Source organism: Lottia gigantea (assembly GCF_000327385.1).
Source record: "Lottia gigantea unplaced genomic scaffold LOTGIsca_56, whole genome shotgun sequence".
NCBI lineage: Eukaryota > Metazoa > Mollusca > Gastropoda > Lottiidae > Lottia > Lottia gigantea.
The window spans coordinates 442,360-458,675 of NW_008709919.1; the positions used below are offsets into that span (position 1 = coordinate 442,360).

At 30.8% G+C, this 16,316-nt stretch overlaps 2 protein-coding genes across 2 annotated transcripts; one reads left to right on the forward strand and one right to left on the reverse strand.

The window, feature by feature from the left end:
* Positions 1-3,449: 3,449 nt before the first annotated feature.
* LOTGIDRAFT_127102 (hypothetical protein) lies at positions 3,450-8,018 on the reverse strand (the record flags this gene model as incomplete). Its single annotated transcript, XM_009063167.1, has 12 exons — positions 3,450-3,600; positions 3,722-3,843; positions 4,003-4,167; positions 5,633-5,713; positions 5,894-5,954; positions 6,253-6,367; positions 6,597-6,714; positions 6,799-6,877; positions 7,108-7,187; positions 7,313-7,452; positions 7,744-7,782; positions 7,943-8,018. 12 exons carry the CDS (start codon positions 8,016-8,018, stop codon positions 3,450-3,452), a joined length of 1,227 nt encoding a protein of 408 aa, XP_009061415.1.
* A 1,206-nt stretch (positions 8,019-9,224) lies between these two features.
* Positions 9,225-15,918, forward strand: LOTGIDRAFT_234831 (hypothetical protein; the record flags this gene model as incomplete). Its single annotated transcript, XM_009063168.1, has 10 exons — positions 9,225-9,330; positions 9,516-9,579; positions 10,147-10,322; positions 10,708-10,777; positions 11,168-11,405; positions 11,786-13,565; positions 14,411-14,522; positions 14,639-14,741; positions 15,153-15,300; positions 15,770-15,918. 10 exons carry the CDS (start codon positions 9,225-9,227, stop codon positions 15,916-15,918), a joined length of 2,946 nt encoding a protein of 981 aa, XP_009061416.1.
* Positions 15,919-16,316: the final 398 nt, after the last annotated feature.

Genomic DNA, 16,316 nt, shown 5'->3' on the forward strand with positions numbered 1-16,316 from the left:
AGTTATAAAGGAATAAAGGTTAGCTAAGATAAACTTGATATTATGCTAAAGTTACCTGTTTTTACTATTTTTAGTTTCTAATTTCTGCATCTCACTAACAATGTTATTAATTTGTCCTTCTAGTTCCTCTAATTTAGTACGATGTGTCTGATATTCAGCTTCCTGTACACCAAGTTCTCGTGTTAATTCTATTTTACTCTTCTGTAAATCTAGACGAGATCTACGGGTATCATAGAAACCACCAGTTAAAGCTCCACGTCTGCTCACTTGATCACCTGTCAATTCAATAACAAGTATGAGTATCAAAATCTAAAGAGGTGGATACGAGTAGTCCATTTTATCTAAAGATGGGTTCTCTTATTTTCATTTCTGAAAATGCTAATACTTATATGAATGAAAGTAGAGATGTTCTAATGACTTGAAAAAATACAAGTTGGTCCCAATGTCCATAATTCATAATTAGCTAAATTAGAAGAGAATTACCAGCAGAATTCTAATGAGTGACTGATCAAGAAAGGTCAAAAAGTTTTTTTTTGTTCATCCAGACTAAACATACATGGACATTTGTGATTGGTTAAGACTCTTAATTATATGCAATAAGAACATAATGATATGATTAAGAATACATAATAATTCACAAAAAAGACCAATTAATCAAATAGTTTGCTTAATTTGACACTAAAAAATAAGGAAACCCATCTTTAAAGGTAGTTTTAAGTAATAATCAACCCATCATTAGTTACTCTGTGTAGTTTCTATTACTATTCATTCCACCTTAACAACAAAGTGGATTGCTCATTTTATGTTTTTGGATCAAGTTGAGCAGGAACATCCTCGCCTGACTATTCAAGCAGCCTTTATCAGCTTTGAGCCATTATAAGGATTGGACTAAGTATATATATCAAATGCATGTCTTTGACTAATTTAACTATGTGATGTCTTAGAATTAGACTAGAATAATAATTCAGGCATCTAAATATGAACAGTATAACATACCATCTAAAGTAATACAATCAACATTTTGTGTTCGAGCTATTTGGGTAGCTACCTCCATACTACGACATATTAATGTTTTACCAAACACATGTTTAATAGCTGGACTAAATGTATCAGAATATGTTAATTTATTAATCATTGGTATGGCATCCTAAAATATAATGAAAATACAATGTCATAGAGAAAGTCATGTCTAGAATTTAAATGAGATGAAGTCCTACTTTTCTGCACCTGATTAGGCTTATGAAGCTGAATAACTCCGGATTTGAGGGAGATTTTGCAAGAAAATCATATTAGCCAAGTCTTTTTTGGATTTCCATATGTTAAAGTATTTTTCATGTGCACATGGAATGGTTTATTGATCCTTTCAAAAGACTAGAATCTTTTTACATGTCAACCCCTCAGACCTGCATCATTGACAGGAGGAAACAGGGTTGAAATATCTGAAAGTATTATGCTGGGATTGAACCCTGTAATTTCAGGTTATTGAGCACCCCTCTAATAGAATTGAATGTATAACTTACAGCTGTTTGTGGATATGGTGTGTCTCTAGCATCTAACCTATTTAAAGGCATGAATGTAACCTCTCCTGGCAGTCTCATTCTATTCATTTCTTGTAAGATTTTAGTACCAGTTTTATCTGTATCTACTACATGATGAAACAACCTAAAATAATATGTTTTAATAGATATATTGGTACATAATATACATCTATGTACTTTCAGGGCACACTAAAGCACAGGTCTGCCCCTATTTCTAGAAACTTATCTAGAAAATTTTAACATAAATTCTAAAATATGATTCAATTCAATCAGTATTTGTGAAATCAATTTGCCAAATATAGACACACACCAATAATAAAGGAAAAACGCACATAATACAGAAGTCACGAATCTACAAGAACAGCCTAAGCTCTGCCCACTTAGGTACAGTGTTATTATCACCACAGAACATGGCGGCTGATTTTAGGAGGATTGGTCAATATTCAGTTGTCAATCCTTCTTGCGAATCTGTGAATAGAGATGTATCTTGTCTCTTTACAGTAGCCTTAGAAATATTACCTTGAACCAGCAGTAACTTCAACACATGTGAAGAAAGTTTTTTCACAATCAAATGTTTCAATAAGTATACCATGGTAACCATTGACAACATCCATACGACCTTGATCTTTTAATTCTTGTAACACTTTATTTACACTGTCTATACCATTTAATAATGACTGAAAACATACAGCATTGTACAATGAGGTAAACTAATTATCATCAAATGTCCTAAACATATTTTTTGATTTGCCACTTGGAAAGCCTGTAAAAAGACATGCTATATTGGGCTTATGAAGACAGGCAACACCATGCATTATGCAACGAAGGAACTATTCCAGGACACTACTCTTTTTTAATTTCCAACTGGTGAAAGATCGAAAACATGCTCAACCTGTAGCACACAGGGCATCAGAAAAGGAGCCAAAATACAAATAGATACCTTGCCAGTAAGAGATCTTAAACCTTGTTCTTTTTTACTCAGTTCTTCTCTAGTAGTTTGTAATGTTTGTTGTAATGTATTTTCTTGTCTCCATAATGAACTGAAATCGACACAGTTTATCAAATTAAGAAACAACATAGTACACAACTATTCATGGATCTTTGATACGTTTTAAATGTATGCTTTGCAACTAGAGGCCACTTTACTGCCCAATTTATCATCTAATAGGTGCTAATCTGTAAAGCTTCCATTACCAAATGTCACATAAAATAAAATGATTCAGTTTATAGAACTAAAGGTATGTTTATAATCCAAACTGATCTTTGTTAAATAAGATACTAAATTTATACAGACTTACCTTCTTTCATTCTGTAGAGTGTCTTTTCTTTGTTTCATCTCATTGAAAGTTTTATTATTCTGATCTATAATAATTTTATGTTGTTCTATTTTAGCTGTTGTTTCCTACAATTTATTAACAAGAATAAGAATCTTACGGTATTTGAGATTAAAAAGAAAATAACAATCTCATGACATTTGAGATTAAAAAGAAAATAAGAATCTTACCGCCAGACGTTGATTCAATGTTTCAACTTTATGTTCAGAGTTCGTAGTATCTTCTGTAAGTCTGTTAATCTATAAAAGAAATGAAAATATAAGAAATTCAGTTTTACATTCTGCCATTTACTATCTTAAGGGCTAATGAAGAAGCTGTGCGGTAAGCAATGAGTGAATTTGGAAAGAACAAAGGCATAAGCATTTTCTCTTTTTATTTCCAACTGTCTAAGGATCTTTAAAATGCATAATCTTAAGCATGCTAATTTCTTTTTCCATGTCACCCCATCAGACCAGGGGAAACCGGGTTAAACAAGGTATTTTCTCTAATCATACTGGGATTGAACCCTGAACCTTTCAGCATCTTCCACAATATGTTACCCAGGCTCTCTGTTAATTTCACATCAAAACTGAGTATACTATACCTGTTCTTCTTTATCTTTGATAGCTTTATTTAATGATTTTAATTCTTTTTTAATCCAGTTATCTCTATCATTAGTAGATTGAAACTGATTACCACGACCTTGTTTAGCATATAATTCTTTACGTCTCTGTTCCGATATACCTAATCTACAATACACAATCAATCAAAATAGTTTTAACAAGCAATGGTGGTATATGCTTTAGAAGTGATATTCTGATGCAAAGCCTAATGATTAATGTTATTCAATTGATAATACTATATACATACTGTTGTTGTGTAGTTTCCTCTCTATCTCTCTGTTCTTCATACAGTGGTATAATAGACTCTAACTGTTCTTGTGTTTTATTGATTTTATCATTCACTTTCTGTAGTTCTATTTCAGCTTTATTCTAAAATTATCAAAAGATATTACAAAATATTGAGAGAAAAGTACATTGTATAAAGCACAAAACCTGATGATGGTTTTCATGTCCGAAACATCAACAACATATGATGAGTTGCAATCACTATAAAATTAAGCAGGACAATTAAAATATTTTCAGACTTACCCTTGTGTTTTGATTGCCTTCCATCTCATCTTGTATATCTTTCATATTCAGTTCCAACTTGGCTTTTCTTTTAGTTAAATCTTGATTTTCACTGCTCAAACCATCTTTTTCTTCTAACATAGCCTGCATTCTACCTTTTAGCTCTTTCAAATCTTTATTGATACTCTATTTTAAATATAAACATAACATTGTATCAGATACTCTATTTTAAATATAAACATAACATTGTATCTGATACTCAATTTTAAATATAAACATAACATTGTATCAGATACTCAATTTTAAATATAAACATAACATTGTATCAGATACTCAATTTTAAATATAAACATAACATTGTATCAGATACTCAATTTTAAATATAAACATAACATTGTATCTGATACTCAATTTTAAATATAAACATAACATTGTATCTGATACTCAATTTTAAATATAAACATAACATTGTATCAGATACTCAATTTTAAATATAAACATAACATAGAATCTGATACTCAATTTTAAATATAAACATAATGTTATATAGGATATTCTTAACTAACGACTGCATTAAAATTTCATAATACTATGGCTTATTAATAAATTAATATCAATATCATTCTGTAATATCAATAAATTAATATTATTCTGTAATATCAATAAATTAATATTATTCTGTTATATCAATAAATTAATATTATTCTGTAATATCAATAAATTAATATTATTCTGTAATATCAATAAATTAATATTATTCTGTAATATCAATAAATTAATATTATTCTGTTATATCAATAAATTAATATCATTCTGTATTATCAATAAATTAATGTTATTCATTAAAATCAATAAATTAATATTATTCTGTTATATCAATAAATTAATATTATTCTGTAATATCAATAAATTAATATTATTCTGTAATATCAATAAATTAATATTATTCTGTAAAATCAATAAATTAATATTATTCTGTAATATCAATAAACTAATATTATTCTGTTATATCAATAAACTAATATTATTCTGTTATATCAATAAATTAATATTATTCAGTAATATCAATAAATTAATATTATTATGTAATATCAATAAATAAATATTATTCTGTAATATCAATATTATTCTGTAATATCAATAAATTAATATTATTATGTAATATCAATAAATAAATATTATTCTGTAATATCAATATTATTCTGTAATATCAATATTATTCTGTAATATCAATATTATTCTGTAATATCAATATTATTCTGTAATATCAATATTATTCTGTAATATCAATATTATTCTGTAATATCAATGTCAATATTATTCTGTAATATCAATATTATTCTGTAATATCAATATTATTCTGTAATATCAATATCAATATTATTCTGTAATATCAATATTATTCTGTAATATCAATATTATTCTGTAATATCAATATTATTCTGTAATATCAATATTATTCTGTAATATCAATATTATTCTGTAATATCAATGTCAATATTATTCTGTAATATCAATATTATTCTGTAATATCAATATTATTCTGTAATATCAATATTATTCTGTAATATCAATATCAATATTATTCTGTAATATCAATATTATTCTGTAATAATCCAGTTGTTGAATATTGAATATAGTAACCATTTACCTTGACTTTATCATTAGCTTCTTGTTGACCATCTCGTAATTTAGTTGTGTTAGCTCCACTATTGTCACGTTTTTCTTGCAACTGAAAGAGAAGGAATGAAAACGGATGAAACTAATAAAAAATCTCAACACATCTGGGTAACTGTACCAAGTGTACTTAGAAGTGATATTACAAACCAATGAAAACTGTCATATTATGTTAACCATGCTTGATGCTAACAAGATCACCCAAAAGGTTTTTAGATCAAACTGAATTACTTACTTCTTCTAGTTTACGTCTTGTGTCTCTCAACTCATGATCATGTATGGTATAATCTAACGATCTACAATAGAGAGATCAAATCTATAAAAACAGGTAAAATAAATTGTATATAACTATTGTGATATTCTGTCTATTGTCTCCAATTTCTAAATAACATATCAGTTGTCATTCAAAATCAATATGTGAAATAGGCATGTAGTGGTCTCCCCACTTTTAATGTTCCATCCATAGCAATTTCTTCCATTTACAAATTCCACCCTGATAATTTCATCCCTGCTTCATTCCCCAATACCTCCTATATGTCCTGTTAATTTGGCAATGACAGAACAGGGTCCAGAACAGGCGTACCACCAACTCACCTCCTCATTCTATCCCATTTCTGATATTCTTTTAATTCTTCTTTTTCACTCTCTAGTGTATCTAATCTTTCTTCTATATATTTTAACAGATCATTGATCTTCTCTCGTTTACCCTCTAAAATATAACATTTTACTTTCAATGAACTACAGCTTGTGTTGTGTATATGCTTGACATGTGTTTATATTATTTTTAACACAATAACCTAATAAGTAACCTAGAAAAGCCCCCAAAAGAATAACCATAGCAATGGTCAAAAAGGGAAATCATCCAAGTGCACAAAGTTACAGCGATCATGAAAGGAAAGAGTGGTGCCCAACAAAATGGTTACAAAAATATACTGTACCTGTTTCAACAAGAATGCCTTTACTTTCTTCTTTCCTTTCATCATAAACTTTAGTACCAGCTACTTCACGTAATAATTTCAATCTATGTGAATCTGGGGCTGTAGCCATTTGATTGATCTACAATGATATATAGATAATTTTTTATATCTCACTCACTGAAAAGGACACTTCATTTTCATTATATGCTAAATAAATACTCACCTTTCCCTGTTTGACAATATAATATGGATTACTTCTAGAGAAACCAGCACTTTCTAATAAATTCATTACATCAGTTTTCCTGTAAAAAAAGGAAATAGAATAGACAATTTTCTCTTGAAACCGTTCAAAAAAAATATTCACACTATAAGGTAAACCACTGATGTTTTGAATTATTCCCAAACAGGCCATTTAAACAAAAATCTCTATGTACCATTGTGATTATTTTGAATCAAATTATAAAGTTATTCATCCAATAAAGCAAACAGAGTGAACAATTCACAACAACCTCCATTTAAAAACACTACTTACGTGACCATCTTTTTATCCAAGAAATATTGATCCTTCTTTGAACCAATAACTCTTCTTAACACTACTTCATCTTTATCAATCTATAATGGTAAAGTCAAATGGTCAATCATTATCATTTCTGTCTTCATGATCTTTCCTAAATCTTTTCCCCATTTACATTAACCCAAATGGGTGCAAAAACCGTCAGGTAAAGGCTAATACTTACAGGAATTCTGTTGTCTGAATTATCAAATATTATCTCAACAAAAGCTGAGATAACTCTAGGACCAGTGCCTTCATGAAGTAAAGCTTGTCTCTGTTCAGGTCTCATGTGACTGAATTCATCAGATAATACAAACTGGATAGCTGAAATGGTCACAATAATGCTTAAAATCAATCATTGAAATGAATCAAATATACCATTAGAAGATGAGGAAATAGAAAGGACCTGATGATGCGCTGGAGACATTTTCTGTAAATCTGGATTCAAGAAATATAGTCCTGTTTTGTGCAAAATTACAACAAAGCATTGAATGTCACATCATAATTTTCATCTGATATATCCACAAATAATGTGGAAGAATTCATCAGGGGAGGCAGTTAATTTTCATATTTTTTATTTTAAGCATTGCAAATAATAACTGTCATGTCACTTACCATAGAAAAAATTACTTTTTCCAGATCCATTTCGGCCCACTAAAATATTAAATTTAAGTTAAGATTAATAAATAAATTCATAATCAACTTCTTGACAACTGTTTCTACTTCACTTATTCAACCCAAATGAATGATCTTTTAAATATAATAAACTACAAATTGTGTCTTGCTAATTAGTATCTTACAGTAACATACTTACCAATGACATTATGTTTTGGACTGAAGGGTTCGATAATAGTCTGATCTCTGTAACTCCGAAACCCTTGAATGATCATCTAAAAAAAAAATGATAGATAAATTAGCTTTCACCATACTATATTCAACTATCACCAAGCTGCATCCAAACGAATGCTAGAAAGCATGTTCCAAGCATATCCGATTTATTTTAAGCTTTGAAAGATCTAGGCCTTAAGTTCTTAGATCAGTCCTGGAAACATATTTCATTTGGAGCTTTAAGCCTTATGTCTTATTAGATCTATGCTTACTTAGCCATTTTTTTCATTTTAGCCTAGTCCACGATGCAAATGAAAGCAAGTAGATTTTAGAAAGTCTATATTGAAATCTTGAGACTCTGCTTGGCATGAAGAGGTCAGACTTCTTCCTTTGTTTACATTTTCACCATATCAATTCTTCAAAATGCATCACAAGGCTTTTTGCAAATTTTAGAACAACAGTGTCAACATAATCAATAGGTGCAAAATTACCTGTTTGATGTACATTTTGGAATATTGATGATGATTTTCATCAATTTATTTGATAAAGTAAGTCAGTGTTATTTTTGGCAGGTCCAGAATCACAAATGGCGGCAATAAGTTCAAGGCCGCTTCTAACTTTCAACAAAAGTGATGCATTTTCAGAGATAAAACTTCATTTACTCTGTACAAAATGCTCTTCAATGTAGCAATTAAACAATATTTAGATTAAAACATATGACTCGACGGAGATATTTTAACTATATTTGATTAACAAAAAAATATATATATTTGTCATTGTCTTAAGCGATAAATCATTAGAATTATAAGGGGACGTAATTAAAACACTTCTTTCATGTCCAGACAACAGTTAACTATTTACTAAAAATAAACCTGACTAGTTTCCGGTTGTAAAAACGTAAACATGGCGCCAGATTCAGATTAGCATTTGGTTGGATTTGGCTTTGATCTCTGATTGATTGTCTAATTAAATGTGGTTTACAGATAAAAATCATTATATTAATGTAATACTTTGTAGGGTATTGTTAAAAAAACATTAAAATTTGATTTCGTTTGCGTTAGTAGTGAGTTATTTTACCACTTTGCACATATTCTCTCATTTGCCTACTCTACTTTCGATTTCATTTGAATAATTCGATTTCATAATCATTTAATGATTTTTTGAGATCTCTCTTTTTTTTTCAGAATGCTTACATAAAATTAAAAACCTCTTGAATTATTGAATTATTTCTTTCCAGTAGGATTTGTTCCATAATCAAGATTAAAATCATGAGTGGGAAATCAGAGATAAGTTATACAAATACTGGAACAGGTAAAACTACCATCGAACAGGCATTAAAAGAAGTTTTCTATATTCATAGGAGTACTGTCAAAGGTGAGTTAAAGAACTAAGGAAGTTTTGGATTGTTGAATAAACTTAGAGATACTTCATGTTGCTTAAGCACTACAAATCTCTCGTCATTGGAAAGGTAGTTAGGAACTTGTCAGATGTAAGTGTGGAGGATTACTTATTTAACTATTTATATAATTGATACATTTATAATGTTTATTGTATTTTAGAATTTCAAGGTGAGATTGGTGAATGGATATCTAAATGTGAAGACTATGAAGAAGAAAATAGGATGTAGGTTTAGCATTTCACTAATTTTCCAAACACTTGTCATTCTGGTTACTAAGTTTGAGTGTTGAATTTAAAAATATTTTATAGCGGTAATAAAGCAGAATTTGTCTCTTGATGCCATGCTTTTAGGTTCCATTGACTAGCATGACCAAATTTTTGGGGTTTTGGATTGCCGACAGTTCTGCTTTAAGTGTCAAGAATTTCAATTCCCAATTTCTGAAATTATCAATGATATATTTAAGCATGTAACGCAGTGGTTCCCAACCTATTTTAGCCTTCACACCCCTGGAGCAATCACATCGACCTTTCACACCCCAACAATTTGTTTCATCCACATTGCAGCATGTGATAATGAGAGGTGCTCTCTCAACTCAATATAAATTTTCTTCTGCACCAGTTGGCCACACCCCCAGGGGGTGAAAATGCCCCAGGTTGGGAACCAGGGATGTAAGGAGAGGATAGGCAAAATCCAGTTTCCCAAAGACCCTATTACGTAAATAAATATTGTTTTTATCTAAATTTTGGCATGAAAATCACAAATATTGCACAGTTTTTACATTTTTTTTTCAGATTAAAGGAAAAGTTAGAAAAGTATGAGAAGGAAAAAGAGAAATTAGAAGAAAAGTTGAAAAATAAAACAGATAGTAACTGTGTAATGTGTGAACATCTAAGAGAGTCTATTAAAGTTGTTAAAGATGCCTACAATTTATCAATACAGGAAAAAGACAACATGATCCAATTTCTGAGTAAGTACACTGTATTTTGTTATTTTATATTTTCATCTGTTTTCAAAAATTCAATTTATATAGTTTCTACTGTTGTGAATTATATGATCAGTTGTCTGAAGATAGCATAGCGTGAAACTCTGAGTAACACTAACATGATTTTTTAGGTTCTGTTTTAATATTTCTATATCGCTCTACAATTGTTGTATGTAGCACTATTTTAACAGTGCAAATATTTTATTATAGTTTCTACTTTGCTAGTAATGACAGGCAACCGCATGAAGTGTGCAATAAGAAAACTTTTTCCAGGGCATTATGATATACATCTAATATGATGAGACTGGGTTGTGAACATACTAAATTAATTCTGACGGTATCTTAAATCTTCTCCTTATTTATTTTACAGAAGAACAGTTATCTAAGAAATGTGAATATGCTCTACCTTTAACAGATCTATCAAATAAACCCTCAAACAAGTAGGTAATCTAATAACACATTGGAAGAAAATACACTCAAGAAATCAGACCAAGCAATATGTATAGTAACTTGATCTTTAGGAATCCATGACAGTTAGGAATCCATGACAGTTGGAAATTGAAAAATAGCAGGCTAATGCCGCTGTCCTGGCCAAATGTCCCTCATTATACCCTGCATGGCGTTGTCTGTCTTCATTAGCCCATATGGTGCAGAAAAGTAGGATGTAAAACTCCATTCACTTCATTGTAGGAATAAGTATAAACATACCAAATTTTAATTTTAAAATCAGTCAAAAGCTGTAGATTCGAGATCATTTACAATTAAAAAGAAACGAATATTCAAAAATCAACAAATCTATGGTAACAATTTGAAAAATGTAAATTTTCCAGAGGACCTCAGTCAAAAACACCACAGAAATCATACTCCAACAACAAGTCGGATAAAACTGACTCTCTAAAGAAAAAACACAGTCCTGATTCCACGGTTAGCTCAGCCAATAAAAAAACAGATAAAACTAACAAACAACTGAAATTTAACCAATCAGATGAAGAGAGTGATGAACAAATCAACAAATCTGGAGATAAACTTAGATTAGCTCGGAAAAATAAACGATCTAGATATAAAGAGGTAAAATTCCCAGTATCCTATTTTGTTACTATGATCAAATGCTCACACTTAAGTTAGTTCCAGTATAGATTCAGGTACTTATACAATTCAGTTTCAATTGAAACTCCCAAAATTGACATGAGAAAGGACGATACTTTTATTTTTAGATTTTTTCAAATTTCTGAAATTTTTCAGGATATTTCTCCAACCAATAAGAAAATCAAAGTTAACTCAAATGATGAAAATTCATCAGAAAATGTGATTCTTAAAAAAGATAAGTATACATCTGATACCAATATTCCATCTGGTAAGAATTCCCCCAAAAAACAGACTAAAGGAAAGCTTCAGATGTCAAAGAAAAGTCCAGGACCTAACTTTGCTCCTGAAACCTGTTTCGACAGATCTGTCAGTTAGAGGAAGATGACGAAGAAGAGGGGCCCATGGTTGTACCCGAAACATTAGGAATGGAGATTTATACTTCTAGCGAGGAGGAATCCAATTCTGAAGATGAAGTAACACAGAAGGCCAAGCTATCACCTATGCAAAAATGTGATGCTACTAAGAAAATCAACACCACTCCAACGAAGAAAAGCTCAAAATCATCTGTTACCAATCAAACAGAAAACACCAGTTCCCTACCCAAGAAAGCTTCCTCTGCTCAGCAAAGCAGGTCTAAATCAAAATCTGAAACCATTAATCAATCCTTAAGTAAATCAACCACTTTGAATTCATCCAGAAATTATGCAGATCATACAACTGATATACTAAATAGTCCTGATTCGGACATGAGTGAAGATGAAGTTTGTGGACTTCAACCAACAGTTGAAACAGATTGTATAGAAAATATAGATGATGAACTTGGTGATTCAGGGTATACCAGCAGACTAGAGAAATCAAGATATGGATCTCAACAGAATGAATCACAATCTAAAAATAAACTGTCTAAGACCAAGTTCAAAAAGGATTCTCAAGAATTCAAAAGATGTTCAGAAAAAGGAAAAAAATCCATTCCAAGCAAAAAGTTTTGTGATAAAAACATGCAATATGAATCAATTTCCCCAGAACAAGAGCAGGATCACCAACCACTGAAGTTAGATGTGGATAAGGCAAAGAATTCAAGAAGCTCTTCAAGTTCTCCCGTATTCACAAAGCCATCTGATAAATCAACATTCAATACATCTGTTATAGAAGACTGCGAAGAACCAACTTCTCCATTACTGCTTCAATCTGAGAAGTCTCTTGATGAAGCACCAAAAAGATCTCTTAGGACTAAAAAGGCAACCACTGGTGACAAACAATTGACCACTTCAAAGAAGTCATCTCAAAAAACAGACAGCACTAGCAAGTCTAAAAAGAAGGCTTCACCTAAAGATATGCCTATTGATTTGACAGAAAACAGTAATCTTAAGCAAACCACTCTCAGTCAAGTCTTCACCAGTAGTCCAAAACAATCTGCACCACCTTTTGAAACTGATGAGGAACGAGAAAGTATGCAGGAGGCCATTAAGCAGTCGTTGTTGGAATTCCAGAACACTTCTCAAGAATATAAGAAGAGAAGAGAGTTGTCCAATACAACATCTGGAGACATTTTCAAGAAACCACTTTCTCCTAAAACAACACCAAGAAAGAGACAACCAAGTGGAAAGAGAAGTCCAATGGCATCACCAGATAAATATTTCTCTTCACCACAAAAAGCCAACACTTCTTTTGACCCCGATGACACGGTTGGCCCATCTCCAAGTTCTATGGATAGTTTACCCCTCATTCCACTTCGAAGATCTCCCAGAAAATCTGTTTCCAGAAACTCATTGTCTGCAAGCAAAAAAATAAGCTGTAACCAATCATTAGATGATATGGATGAAACAATGGCACCATCCCCTAGTGTGTTGGATTCTATGGATAAGCAGATGTCAGGAGATGAATCAGAAAGACCATTAAACAGAAGTATAGCTCCTGATGTTCCATTGACTCAATATTGTGAAGACAGTGAGAGTTGTGATCCTTATAAGGCTTCACCAGAGTTGAAGAAGACCAACTCTCAAACCAAAGCAGAGGGAAGAAAAACCAGACGCACTATAGATATGGCAGCTACTGAAGAATCTCAAATTTTACCATCTAGTTCTAAAAGTTATAAATTTGGTACCAGAAGAGGCAGAAAAGTTAGCATCGATACTCAAGATGGTAATTAACCTACTTAGCATTCTATTTTTTGGTAATTGCTTTTAGGAAATTTGAAAGCCAGAAAGCATACTGTTTCTTACTCAGAAGTCCGATATATTCAAAGCATTAGTATCCAATTTATTTAGTATATATAATTTGAGTTATTGTGACTGGTAAAATAGACTGTTTTGAGTAAAAATTGTGACTGGTAAAATAGATTGTTTTGAGTAAAAATTGTGACTGGTAAAATAGACTGTTTTGAGTAAAAATTATGACTGGTAAAAAAGATTGTTTTGAGTAAAAATTGTGACTGGTAAAATAGATTGTTTTGAGTCAAAATTGTGACTGGTAAAATAGATTGTTTTGAGTCAAAATTGTGACTGGTAAAATAGACTGTTTTGAGTAAAAATTATGACTGGTAAAAAAGATTGTTTTGAGTCAAAATTGTGACTGGTAAAATAGATTGTTTTGAGTCAAAATTGTGACTGGTAAAATAAATTATTTTGAGTCAAAATTGTGACTGGTAAAATAGACTGTTTTGAGTAAAAATTATGACTGGTAAAAAAGATTGTTTTGAGTAAAAATTGTGACTGGTAAAATAGATTATTTTGAGTAAAAATTGTGACTGGTAAAATAGATTATTTTGAGTAAAAATTGTGACTGGTAAAATAGATTATTTTGAGTAAAAATTGTGACTGGTAAAATAGATTGTTTTGAGTAAAAATTGTGAATAAAAATTGTGACCGGTAAATAGATTGTTTTGAGTAAAAATTGTGACTGGTAAAACGGTTTATTTTGAGTAAAAATTGAGACTGGTAAAATAGATTATTTTGAATATTGTTAATTTGATAATTATAATTTTTAAGATTTACTGGAAGAGCAAGAAAGAACATTAAAAGATCCAGTTGAAGATGTAGAAGAACAAATGGATGATAATCTAGCTGTACAACATACATCTTTTGATTCTAGTTTTGATAAGTAAGTGGAATAACAAAGATCTGAATATTTATTGTTGATTTTCACTACAGTCTATATGGTTTTGTTAACCCAGCATCCCTTTCAAAGTGTCTAATATTAATTTTATATATTTTTAGAGTACCAAGTAAGAAAGGACCAGAATTTGCTCATGTTAGAGTTGTTAAAAAACAAGATGAAAGAAGAAAATTAAAAGGTCACAGTTGTAAAGAATGTTATGAGGTAAAGTGTCAAAATTTTTAAATAAAATTTATATTATGTTCACTTTTGGAATAAAATTTGAATAAGCAAAAGAAAATGTAAAATTGTTCAGTTCAAAGGTTTTGGTTTAAATTTATTTGCCATCCCAATCAGGGCTGATTGGTGCATATGAGGTCACACTATGGCACAGTATGACATCAATAGCTTGGTTATGTTAAATAAATGGGGGTTGTGGGTTTTAATCTGAATCAGGGTATAAAAGTTATAATTTCTCATATTCCCATCGACCCAGTTGTTCAGAAAAAAGATCACTTCCAACAGGTTTGGCCGAGGACCAGCTTGTAGAAAGGATCCTCATAGATGGTCTAAATTTATCCTTATGATTAGTTGTGTTTGGCAATTAGGAAAAATGAATGATGTTTATATTTTCAGTATTATAAATTAACTGGTATGTCAGATGAAGAAATACAGAATCGTATACAAGATTGTTCACGACACAGAGCAGACTATATACCACCATCAACACCCGAACATTTCTGGTCTATTGGATTTCCTGATACACAAGAATGTCAAGAAAGAGGTAAGCCTAAAAATGCTTCAAAATCAAAATATAAGAATAGAATATTAGTTTCTATTGAACATGTGAGTGAAAGAAAATTGGTATAATATAGATCAAAAACTATATTGAATTTGAGCTCCACTTGCCACTAGTGGGTTTGTCATCCCCTGTCCACATACATAATATTGCTTATTTGGTATATTTATAACCATGATACTTCCAGATGATACTTAGATAATCAAAGCACTGGTTAAGAACGCATCTTTGAATTTTTTAACTTTGTTTTCCCTTGTCAATCCAACAGGTCATTCAAAAAGATGTAGATGCTGGAATTGGAATGGAACCAAAACCAAGACCTTGTATGTCTGTACGACTATTATTAATGTCCTGGTAAAATATCCGCCATTGCCTAATATTAAATTGCCGAACATTTAAATTGACCACACATTAATTTTACCATTTTAAATAAAATTTGCTTTTCTGTTCCTAGGCTATGCTCAGGTAGAAAGAAATACTAAACCATCAAGCTACAGACGTAAACGTCAACTACAGAAGAAGTTTAAATCTAAAGATGAAAAAACTACTGGAAAGAGGGATGACAATGACAATGGTGGAGATGATGATTTACTTTTCAGCTGAAATGAAGCTTGCCAGAATTATGACTTAAAGCTGCTCTTAAAACATTGAAATTTGATAGTCGATATTTTATGTACGTTTCTGTATTTGTGTACAAATTAACCAGTCTGTTGGCACCCTTGCTGCATCTTCTTGGAATATCTTAGAATGATAATCAAGACAAAAGACTTAAAACATGGAATATCATGATCTTGAATAGCATTCTCCGGATATTTCTAAATGCATTTATGGTAAACTTAAACATATATTCATGTGTGTAAATTAAGCAACCTATTGGCGCCCTTGCTGTAGCTTTGTGGAATTTAATTTTTTCTTGGAATAATGGTTAACACTCTTGATCAATTGTGTTAATTCTTAATCTTTGGCTATAGCAGGCTGAAGATGAAAATTAATGGATCCAA